The sequence below is a fragment of the Nipponia nippon genome, unplaced genomic scaffold (assembly GCF_047370975.1).
Source record: "Nipponia nippon isolate SJK-2023a ecotype South Korea unplaced genomic scaffold, ASM4737097v1 scaffold_4, whole genome shotgun sequence".
NCBI lineage: Eukaryota > Metazoa > Chordata > Aves > Pelecaniformes > Threskiornithidae > Nipponia > Nipponia nippon.
Window position 1 is genome coordinate 109,267,552 of NW_028262358.1, and position 12,411 is coordinate 109,279,962.

At 36.5% G+C, this 12,411-nt stretch overlaps 1 protein-coding gene across 4 annotated transcripts in view; it reads right to left on the reverse strand.

Moving 5' to 3' along the window:
* Nucleotides 1–1,825: 1,825 nt before the first annotated feature.
* KIDINS220 (kinase D interacting substrate 220) overlaps nt 1,826–12,411 on the reverse strand; it is an 81,127-nt gene continuing 70,541 nt past the window's right edge. For all 4 annotated transcript variants that reach the window (XM_087775024.1, XM_087775023.1, XM_087775021.1 and 1 more), the window contains 4 exons: nt 10,353–10,499; nt 8,442–8,540; nt 7,042–7,290; nt 1,826–4,237 (listed from right to left, as the gene is read on the reverse strand). In XM_087775024.1, coding sequence (XP_087631150.1) covers nt 2,966–4,237; nt 7,042–7,290; nt 8,442–8,540; nt 10,353–10,499 — 1,767 coding nt within the window. In that variant the 3' untranslated portion in view covers nt 1,826–2,965. The remainder of the gene's footprint in view (nt 4,238–7,041; nt 7,291–8,441; nt 8,541–10,352; nt 10,500–12,411) is intronic.

Below are 12,411 nucleotides of genomic sequence, written 5' to 3' on the forward strand. Positions count from 1 at the left end.
CATTTAATATTTCAACACTGGAAATTGTTTATGGTTTCTTAACTCCAAGAATTGTGCAACAAACTAAGCAAGCCAGTAACCATAGCAACCGTGGTAGAGAAAAAACCCCAAATTTCAGCTATGAAACTGCAGTGTATTTTTAATTCTTGCAAATGCTATTCTTTCATATTCTTCATGTGAAAAATTCATTAAAGATGTACAGTAACTAACGTATATATCTATTATGTACTAAAAGACACTTCTTACTACTGTGCTGTATTAAGTACTCCATTTCTCTCTTCTCTCTTTTCCTCTCTCCCTTTATCAGAGTACTATATTCTTCTGTTTGCTTATGAACACCTGTATAAAAAAAAATTAAAAAGATGCTTCAATGGAGAAGAAAAATGCACTCTGTCTAGTTATTTCTACGCAAGTAGATTCTAAGTGTCAGTTATATTTACTGTCCTATTAACACACAGCTTTTGTAACACACTGTCCTTGAATTGGCTATGAAGCACTCATATTTTGCTGATTCTAGGAACTTCACTAAGAAAGTATTAAATAGCAAACCCATAAACACATCTGGTTATATAAACTACAGCATGCATTACTATATAATGCAGTTAAAGGAAGCAGGACTGAACCACTGTTTGGAAATTGAAATTATTTTAGGTACCCACATCCCATGCTGGGCATGGATCTACATACCCAAAGAGAGCATTACATTAAGCCCTGTACAATCTTACACAAACACGTTGTTTGTAACTATTGTTTCTCAGTGATGGCAAGAAATTACACTGGTACTAATGAATACAAGATAGAAACACTGAAAAGTTTTGCGCTCAACTACCTATTTCATCCTAATTTTGTTATTTTATGAAGACTTGAGGGATAAAACTTTCAGGAAGAAAAAGATCTCAAAACTACATGAAAATTTAAAGTTAGTCCATTTGGATTATTTGAGGACTTTAACAGACAAAATGATTTGAAATAATTGGTATCTTTCATCAGTACTGTGAATATGTCTGAATGAAGAAGGCTATACTTCTTGTCCTCTTACAAAGCAATGCTTATAAGTTTCTTTCTGTAAAAAGCTTTTACATCCCAAAAATTTCAGAAAGCAGAGCGATGTACTTTTTTTTTTTTTTTTTTTTTAATAGGAAGAAGCTAAACCAGAAAACTGTTCCCAACAATTCGGCAAAATATCATGAAGCTACACAGGTTTTGGGGGCTTCTTATTTTGTTTTGGGAGGCTTTTTGGTTAAACTAATAATCTTTCTAATAAAGATATGTGCACACAAGTTTCCCATACTTCTGTAACATTCCGACGAGTAAATTTTAATTCAATCAAATAACACACCAATTTAACAGAATCCAAAAATGTACAGGTCATGTCTCCAGTCCTGTAAGTACTGATAATACTAAAGAGCCTAGATAAAGACAGTTTTTCTCTGTTGACTCTGACATAGAAAAGCATCCTCTTGATTTGGATAACAAAGGCCACGACCGCATGGTTCGGCTGGAGGCAGCTGGCTGGAGATGCACTAGGACAGGAACAGAGCTGCGCAGAACTACCAGCACGTTAACCGCCACAAACAGCAGGACTGCTGCGCTGGACTGGCGGGAGGTGGCCACACCTCCGCAGCTCACAGCACTGCCCTTAGAAATGTCTGCTTTGGCAATTCTGTTTATCAAATGTATTTTTATACTTGATCCTTATTTAGTATTGTATTAACAACAATATTGTTTTAATGCATTCTTTTTAATTAAATCCGGGAAGTACTTTAAGCAAAACAATATGGATGTAACATTTTTATCAAGTGAAGAAACAAAATACCGCAATAAATAAAGATTTGGACAGAAACCCAACATGCCAATTTATTTTTTATTCTCTTTGTACTACCAGAGTCTAGTTTGAACAATTTTTCTTCAAAAGCATGCGCATTTCACTGGACAGTACAAGTATTTGCTACAACAACATTCAGGTACTTTACTGAGATGACATACAAATCTTCAAACACTGCACTTCAAAAATAAAGAAGCTGGCATACAGCTCTGACAAGATTCCAAAAAGTATGCATTATTTTTAAAATGGCAAACACTGCTTATTTTTCTTTTCACAACCAAATGATAAACACTGTACCAAGGAAAGATCACGCACAGCAACAGATGCTCCTTAAGTTCAGACATCACATTCATACTTTATCCTTACAATATTTTAATGTAGCTCAGGTGCATCTATTTAGACCAGTGACTGTAAAATTATGTACCTATAATAAATAATGGATCCACTAAATCAACGATAAGGTATTACCTTATAAATAACTGCCAATTCCAATGACATATCAAGACAACGTTCCTTACAAACCTTATCACCACTCTACCCAAAGTTCACAAAGTCAACAGCAATTACTGAACAGACAGAGAGTAAAAGTGTACATATAGCCAAACAGGTATCTTAACACTCAAATTTCAACATATGTAATATATGTTGCACACATTAATCCACCAATTAACTCAAAGTTTGATAAGGGTGTCACAGGTTGTGATACTTAATCTTCTGGCATCTCTTACATCAAGTGGCAAAGATGCAGAGTCTTTACTTGCAAGTATGCAGACTTAACTGGAATGTTTAGAAGGGATAAGTAATACATATCCCAACAGAAAAGTAATATCACATCATAATTTTAATAATTAAACCATACTTACTTCTGTAACATCTGCCCCTGACCAAACCTTCGCACAGTGTCTTAACAAAGAACTGGTTTTCCATGTTTACAGTACTGCTTTTATATGTGGGGAAGGTCTGAAGTAATTTGGTTCTTTTAAAAATTACTTCTCGCCAAGAAAATGACTGAAAATAATCTAGACCTTCTATTAAAATACTGAAAGCGTAAACTACAGAGCTTAATGTAACCACACACTGACAAAGAATTCCAAGCAAGCAACAATTCACGGGCACACTCTGTTTTAACCTGGCTGCTTTTTACAGGATACTCTCTCTTTCTTCTCCAAAACCAGCCCCTTCTGAGGCTGTAACAGTGTGGAGCTCTGATGAATCTTTTGAAAGCCTGGTATAACTTGAACGCTGGCTCCGCTTGTGAGGAACGCTCTTCAGGTTCTCATTCTGAACCACAGTTGAATTGGAACCTGAGCCAGGGTGCAGGATAATTTGAGGTGAATCTCTGATACCTTGTATTTCTTCAAAATTTTGATTAGCTCGGTTGTTCGGAGCACTGTTGTTATTTAGGGTTACTGTACTAGGGGTTCTATTTAAGTTATAGACTTTCTGGCAAGCTGGCCAGTTCTCTTCTGGGCTACTTGCTATCAAGCTGCTTTCAGAAGGGCTTTTCTTGTCTTCTGAGCAAATAGACATGCGAACCACAGCTGGATCTTGAAGGCCACTAAGGCTGTGTGGAATTCCTCTCTTTCCACTGTGACTGTCATCTTCAAGCTCAATAAGATTTGCCTTTTCAAGCTGTGAATCATCTCCTCCTTCATTATGGAGGGAATGATTTGGAGAACTTTCGTTGGATCTTACACCAGAGTCAGATGAATCTTTTTTATCCAAAAGGGCATCTGTCAAATACTCCTTTGCTTTGATGAAGGTTCTAATAGGTTCAGATCCATGTTCTGGAGATTTGGGCTGCTTCTCTATTTTGCCATCTGTTTTCTTATCTTTACCTTCCTTAAGAAGTGGAGTATTATCTGATTCCTCAGTTCCTGACTCATCTTCATCACTTGGAAGTTTCTGATACCGGAGAGTAACTCCCTTAAGCTTTAAATCTGCAGCCTGGAAAATACTTGTTCTTTCTGAAGACTTCTTCCCTGGGAGAAGCTTGGAACCAGACTGATCAGATTTTTCATCTTCTTCAGTAATAGGATCCAAAGGAGATGCATCATTAGTAGAAACACCTGAAGTACTGTAATCAACAACATCATTCCTCTTCAGCAAGAAGGACTTTCTTCCATCATCTTGTTTCTGTTCACCATCTTTTCCTTTCTCCTGTTCTGCACTGGAATGCAAGGAACCCCCTGATGTACTCTGCCCCATATAGAAAGCACTTGAGCTATGAGGGGAGGACCTACCACTTACTGTAGTAGAACTCGCGCCTCCTTCTAGCTGTGACATTTGAGCAATATACTCTCTGTATGCATCTCTGTATTCTGCCTGTACCTTGTCAGTAAGCTTTGATATTTCAATACTAGAATCTTGAGAGTTAAGGCTTGAAAGACTTGGAGTTCTACGAGTTTGTGACTGGAAAAAAAAAAAGAAAGAAAAGAAAGAGATAACAGTTAAATGAGCTATTTATTTTTACTTTTACTGATATTTTTAAATTAAATAAAGCATCAAGTATGTGCTTAAATGATGTCTTTTTTGTTGCTGTGAATAGATTATGCAAGTGAAATTGTCAATGCTATAATTAAAATACGCTTACTATAATCATATATATGCAATCACACACACATTCACTAAACTTACAAAGTATTCTTATTGTTGGTCCCCATAACGGAAGATTTCCACAAAACAAGCATTTTATCCAGTGCATTTGAGGCTAACTCTGCTGAGTATATAATTATAACAATTGAATTTGTATGTCAAGATAGGCTTTTCTAACACATTTTTGTACATTTACAAAATTAGCATTTTACATCAGAAAGGCAGCAAGAGTTCATCTAAATGCTGAACATCTCTCAAAAACATTTTTAAAAGACCCTCATCCTACATACGTCCATATATCCCAGCAAAATTCCATTGCATATAGCTGATTTCAGAAAAATCAGTTCTCGGACAAACATATTCCTCTTTGCCCCCACCTCTGCTCTCTTTTAGTGTGCACACAGAGAACTCCATAGGCATAGGATGCTAGGCCATCTATTAAATGCTAGAACCAAGGTCTAGCACAGAGCTAAACAAAAGTAAAGGAGTGGATTGTGGCTGAACATACGGCTTCGTCATGCATAGAATAGGCTGCTCACTACCACCAAGTAAAAGATGTACGATGCCCAGTGCATTGGAGCTGAGGCATTGACTTAAGCAGTAAGTACTTAGAAAACCTACTCAACTTTGCAGCACACAAGAGATGAGATTTTGAAAGACTGTTGAGGTATTACGTCTTATTTGGGGCAACACTGAAAACGAACGACGTTTCAAAACCCTACCTTCTACTAGAAAACACTATTAAAAAAAACAAAAAGGGCTTGGGTAATTTTAAGAAGCTAAATGTAAGCAGGAAAAATTAACGTGTGGATTCAAACACTGTGAATGAATTTCAGATTTAGAACAGAGTTGCTTAGTCATATAAATATCCCCCCTTGGTCCACCTTTCATTTCTCACCCTCTGTTTTTCTTTTCTTTTCTCCTCCCCTTCCCTCCCCTCCCCTTTTTCCTGCTCTTATATGCATCCTTCTTATCTTTCTTGTTTCTGTTAATCATTTTTTCCTTTTTCTTGTTCTGCACTGGAACGCAATGCAAACCAACATGTTTGTTTCCTCCTCAGAAGATGCTCCTAATTCCCCCAGCAAGCAACATATACAAGATCTGCAGGTTACCATTCCGTTATTCCCTCTAGATTACTAAACAAGCATTACTGACAGCTTTTCGTAAGATCAATAATGTTGTATACACACTAGAATACTGGGGAACAGCTAAACATGATAAACTAAAGGAAAACGGTTTTTAAATTACTTCTATCTGCCATGACTCCTAAGCAATTTAATGCCCAAAGCAAAATGCAAGAATCTCAGAAATGTTCACACGTGATAATTTATGCATATTCACTCCTATTTATCCGTACTCACAGCAGCTATGGTTCCCCACCAAAAAGAGAAATATTTGATTTTGTTGTGCATTTCCAGTAGTACTCCTTTTTACAGAGAACCAGCAATATTCTTTTTGAATTAGTATTGACCTTAAAAATTCCAACAGACAAATTCTAATGTTTTCTTAAGGACAAACTACCTTTCTTATTCTTCTGATTCAACTTCAGATAACTATATGGGCATCAGAAGCACTATTTGTTTAAACTTGCATTTTAAAAAATGTTTTAAAAAATATTTTCTTGTACTTCTTTCTGTGCTTTTGACACAAAAACAACACAACAAATCTGAGTCATGCCACTTTGGCTTGGAAAAACATACATTGATACCCTGTTGCTGGAAACAGGCAGTAAGGGTAATGAGGATCCTATAAACACACACAAGTGCACACGCACACACACAGAGCTATCTGGGATAGAAATCTCTCTCTGGAATATATATCCCAAATCTCTTTTCAGTGACAATTCTGAATACTAAAAATATTGCCTATAGCTAGTAATTTGGGGTGTCTTCCTATTGCGATGCACCTTCAAGATTTTCTGATTTAGACTTCCAGAGATGGAAAAAAAAAGCTGCTAAATGTTTGTTTTGGGGTTTTGTTTTGTTTTTTAAATCTAATCACTATTTAGATACCAACTGATTTGTCTTATTTCTTAAAAAGGACAAGGGAAAAACACACACTTCCGGTGATTTCATAAGATACGGAAGAAAATTGACCGTAACCTATGGCAGAAACTGCAGTTAGAGAAGGATGTCAGCTCTGGAGTCTATGAAAAGATTACGCACTGTCAGAACAAGGCTCTGATGTCATGGAGCGCTGTCGTTGTCTGTTTAAAAAAAAAAACCTAATAAATGTAGCTGTAATCCTTTGAATAGCATAACATCTGGCTAGCACATAGCTAAAATATTTCATACACAAAGCCTGAATACCACGATAAACAGAAATCTTGCAGAATGCTGCTCTAAGCTAGATGAGAAAAGCATGATAATTTGATTTTTTTTCTCTTGAAGGGTGATTACTGGAACAGATGAATAGTTTTCAGATGGCAAAGACTAAAGACTTTGACTCCGAGAGTGTGGTTAGAGTTTACATCTCTGCAAAACTGGTCTTTGCCAAGACTGAGAACTGAAAGTATCTCAACAGTCCCAGTAGATTTATTTCTTGACCTGTCTGTATCCAAGAATGGAAAAAACCCTTTACCATACAGGTAAGCAAGCAGAATACATTTCTCTATTAAATACCTGCCAACTTAAGTTACTATGGCGTGGAGGAGCTTCATCAAGACCAATTGTGTTGAGTTCTTCAAAGCTGAAGTTAAGCGTGTAGGGAGCTTGACCAGAAAGACCTGTAAGCTCAGTGTGAGGCAACTCAGTGTTATGCCCAGGACGACGAATAAGTTCACTATGAGGAATCGCAGTGGCAACATGCTCAGTTGTTCCACGAGGATCTTCCTGAACAGCCTGATTTTCTGAATTTCTCATTTCAAGTATCTTAACACACAAAAAGAGACAGTATAGATGTAATTAAATAAATAGAAGTAGTTCTCAAAATTGTTAAAGAGAATTCTATTAAAAATAGGAACAAGGAATACACAACTGTAAGAGTGTACCAGCATATATATGTGGTTGTGATCATGGAAAAGTATGAAGAAAAATCTGTTCACAGATCTAGTGCATTCATTATCTTTACTGCAAATCACATTTTAAAAGTTAAGATTTTTTTTGTATTTACACATTATTCTTATTACTGCTCAGACCCTTAAAAGAACTCGTATGCCACAAAACACTTAAATTCTTGTAAAACCAGATAAGTGATAAATTAGAAATTTAGAAGAAAAACCAAACACTTCCATTTTATAGCTTAATCAACCTGAATCTAACAATAAATTTCATCTTGTAATTCTCAGTGTTTTCAAGACTGATTTAGCGGTTGAGAGACATACTGTTATTTTCAGAAAGAAAACTGGCAATATACTAAAAATACTTAAGAGAAAACACAGTTCTCTGTGATGCATAACCCCCACTGTAAAACTGTCATTTACTCTCAAACCAGGAGGAGGGAAATGGGCCAAATTAAATATCTATATACGTGCTTCAATAATAGCATGCAATGCAGCATTCTTGCATTATGTAAGTATGTGTCAATTGAATATTGTACATTTATCTCATTGGCTTGATTTTTAGCTTAAGTTTCTTTAAAAATCATGCTTGTGCAATTGCTTGCCATGCATCTCTAAAAGCCTGGCTGTCCACTTCCTCACACCAATATACTTTGAACTCCCTGACTAACTTTTAACAGAAGGACAGAGGTGAATTAAGTTCTAGCAATTTCATTAAAATAGGCAAATTTAAAAAGGGAAAAGGGAACCTATACAGGAAAAACAGATCTTACAAAAAGAGGAGGCAAAACTTCAGAGTTCACAATCCATTAAGATGCAAATCCATAGGCAACCAGTTCTTCATTAAAGTGCTCAAGACAAAAAGATGAAGTAACAAAATAATAAATGCGTGCATGTTTTAAGACGATACTTATCATCTTAAAGATGTTGATAACAAGAAAGCAACAGGGAAGAAAAAAAGATAAGGTTCATAATGAAAAAGACTAATTTATGATGACCTGAATACTGAAGAGGAAGTCTTACCATGCTCCTGAACAGGTGCCAGTCACCAAAATTCATATTCATTTCTTTTTTCAGTTCATCAATGTTGCACTGAGCCAAGACACGGCCATTTATATTTGCCTAAAACAATAAAACTAAATCATGTAATTACCGATACAAGACTTATGGCATGGCAGTAATGGACTAAAAAGGTAATTAAAATCAGATGTATTGATGGGGACTACTAGTGAAATTCCCCAACATCACTCTTAAGTCCAATCCTATATAATAAACGTGTTTTTATAAAAGAATATTTATTGATGATTGCTGATGGACAAGAAGAACCTATGTGTTATGAAAAAAAAAAATATTAAACTCATCAAAAATGTGTGTACGAAAGGCAATATGATTGTGTTCTAGAACAGACATAAGGAAACAACACATCAGTGGTAGAAAATTTAACAGGCAATAAACCACATTCATCTGCCTAGATTTCTCAGACTCGGAACACAAATGGACTGCAGACACCCAAGTATCTGAATATAATCAGCCAATGAAGTCTCAGGCATCACCTGACCCCTGGCTTGAGGCATCTAAGATCAAGTACCACCTCCATTAAGTTCCCTCCCTGCATAAATACAGGCTTACATTCCTCCCATCATCAAAATACCCAGGGATAGAAGACTAGACTTCTTCATAATTTTCATCATCATTGAGAGATCAACACAGAAGACGTGCCTAAACACCATCTACATTCCAGGAAGGTGATTCCTTATGTTAGGCACGTTTATATGGTGCTTAACTTCCAATGGCACCAAATTCAATTCAGAACCATTTTCATTATGTAAGAATGAGAGGTATTTCTCTTTATAGCATGTATCAGCGGATGGACAGAACGTAAAAGAGGAACCATGTCTTAGGAGAGTAGCTACAAACTGGAAGACCCAAGTTGAGAGCTCTCCTCAGTCTGAGGGATCTCAGTGGTTTTGTTCCCAAATCCCAGCAGATGGTCTTAATCAAACCAGGAAAAAGACCAGCCTGAGCCATTTTCATTCGTCCTTTTTACATTATATCACTTGTAGTAAGAAATGCAAGAATATAAATAAGAGGAATCTCATTAGAGATAACTGATGAGCACATTCTTTTAGCACTCGAGAGCCACTGAAGCAACTTGAATTTTTTTGCAGCTACGCTCAATGAGCTGCAATCTGACATCCTACTTCTTGCTTTAAGCAACATCGCTGAAGCTTCCTATGATAAACCTGTCTCTTAATCATGGAATCAACATCCTCCCTGTATTTTTTAAGATATGATAGGTACCGGGACAAAGCGAGCTCAGCAAAAACATTCACTAATGACAACCTTTATATTTTTCCCTTCTTTGTTTGTAAAAGGAGTACACAAAATAGTGAAAAAAAGTAATAAAGACAAAAATGATTCTGTGCTAATGTCTCGGAGAAAAGAGCAGTAACAGAAAAATGTACAGTGGCCTTTTTCTGAAGCAAATAGATATGGAATGTGATAAGAGAAATGGAACCATCTTCACCACTCATTTACAACAGAAGAGATGTGCCAATTTCTCAGGGGAAGGAAAAAAAAAAAAAAAAAAGAAAGGATGTTGCTACCTGGATATGGAACACATTTGCAACCCTATTTATCTACACATGGCAATTTTGAAAACATTTTTCTTGATTCTTTTCTCAAAATAACCACTCATCAGCATTTCTATTTCTGAGTCTGTTTTTCCTTTTTGAAGGAGAGCGTCTTCTCTGAAAAATACATGCTTGTACTAAAATGTCATCCAAACTAAGCACGCATAGAAGTTAGGATGTTGTTCTGACATTTGGTGTGTTTCAATAAACATTTTCAAGAAAACAGGCAACTAAGTGTTTCCTTTTCCTTGCCTATCTCCATGTTTAGGTACTAAATACATTAATGAAATTCAGCTGATACCTTTCTTATAGTTGCAGAGTACTGAGGTAGCATGCTCTGGTCCAGACCATCTATCTGCTTTAGCTTCTCACACACAGCTTCCACACTCATTGTGCTCAGAGACACATGTGCTACTCCTGTGGTCGATCCTGTGCCTGCTCCTGCTCCCTGTAAGAAGTGAGAAAATGTGCACATAAGATTTGTTCAAATACTCAGTACACCCAGAATTTCACAATATACACTAACACAAATCAAGCTGTGTTCAGCTACATTTTAAAATTAAGAGATGAGAATAAGAATGCCCAGGCATTTTTAATTACTATCAGAATATCTATATATTGGGAAACATTTATTATAGGTATTTATAAGAGGAAAAAAACACAGTATCTTGAGCCCTGCCTATGTGAGAAAATAACTCTCTTAAATAATGCTATTTAAGAAGAGCAACATAAAAATCAGAAATATTAAGTAAGAATTAATCAATTTCATGCACCTTTACTCAGAGTTTCCCCCTGATTTTAGCAGTTAGTTTGGTTTGGGTTTTGTTTTGGTTTGGGAGGGGGGTTGTTTGTTTATTTGTTTGCGTGTGTGTGGTTTTTTTTTTTCCCCAATAATGCAGACACAACTTAGATTGTCCTGTCTTAAAAACTCCTGGTTTAGTATCAGACAAAGATGACCTAAAACATAACTCCTCAAATACTTGGGTTCATTGGGTAATTTTAGCAATATCTGTCCATTTTCCAGAGGTTCCTTCAGCTCCATTTATGCAAGATCAGCCAAGGGGCTGTGTACCACAGTACAGAAACACAGAGCACCACTGCCACTGCCCTCCAAGACACTATGAGGATGCTTCGTATATCTTGAACTTTGGCAAGCTTTAGGTAGAAGTTATTCACAACTCAGATCTGTAACACAGAAGTTGTCCTGTTAATGTTGCCAGCTTCTGAGCATTTCAGACAGCGTGGAAAAATAAAACAAATGCATCTGCAGGTAGTCAGTACATTAAGACAATATGTTCTCAGAAAAACCCACATTCTCCCTGGATGGGGACCTGTGCATTAAGGAGGAGCAAAGTGCAAAGCTCTAAACAAGTTACACTAGTGATTCCAAATTCCTAAAAGCAAAATCAGAACCAGTTCTATCAGTTACGAAATACTTGTATGCCCTCCTCCTGGGAGGGAGGTTGCACCCTCCCCTTTTTCTGAACATGAAGTTTGGGTTTCAGCCCTGCAGACCATGCACCAAATGAAGCTCATTGTGGGAGGATGCAAAAGAGCTTCTAAAGCTTCAGAGATCACCATCACATGTGTAAACCCTGGGATGTAAAAGTGCATTTTGACTATCCAGAGTTCAGTTAATCAAGTTTGACTATATTCCTCAAATCACCAATGAAGACTGTTTTTATAGTTCTACTTTTTTTCCCATCTTTAATTACTTAAAAGTTATTTAATCTTTCAGAATTAATATAGAATAATAGATGCAAATATTGCTTATGAAACCCAAGAATTACCACAGAGAATGACATTAACCATATCTGAATTATCTAAAACAGGGTATTTAAGAAGAATTTACTGAACTATTAATTCCAAGGCAGCAATCCAAAAACCCTTTATCTACTACCATTTAACCTCAGCGTTACTCTAACGTAGTTATCGGGGATATCCTGATCTGGGGAGGTAGGCATGCTCCCCACCTATGCTACTCTGAGCTTCAAAGTTTAGATGCTATTACATCCAAGTCCCCCAAAGTTCTCTGCTGGATGTGCCTGAAATGGACTTAAACCTGCAAACTATCAACTTCGCTCAAGAACACTACAGGAGGTTGTGGGGAATCTAAGCCTAGCGCTTCGCACACTTGCCTGAAAACACAGCTGGGGCACTACTCTTTGTTCCTTTGACCATTTATATATTTTTTTTAAACGTGATGTCAACTGGACACTAAACAAACAAAAGATACATCCCATTTTCTGAGTAGGTAGTCTACCTAAATTATTGTATAAAAATTAAGCATTATTGCATTATAATTATTATTGTATAAAAATTAAGCATTAAGTAGTAAGACTACTACAGTCTCGGCACCT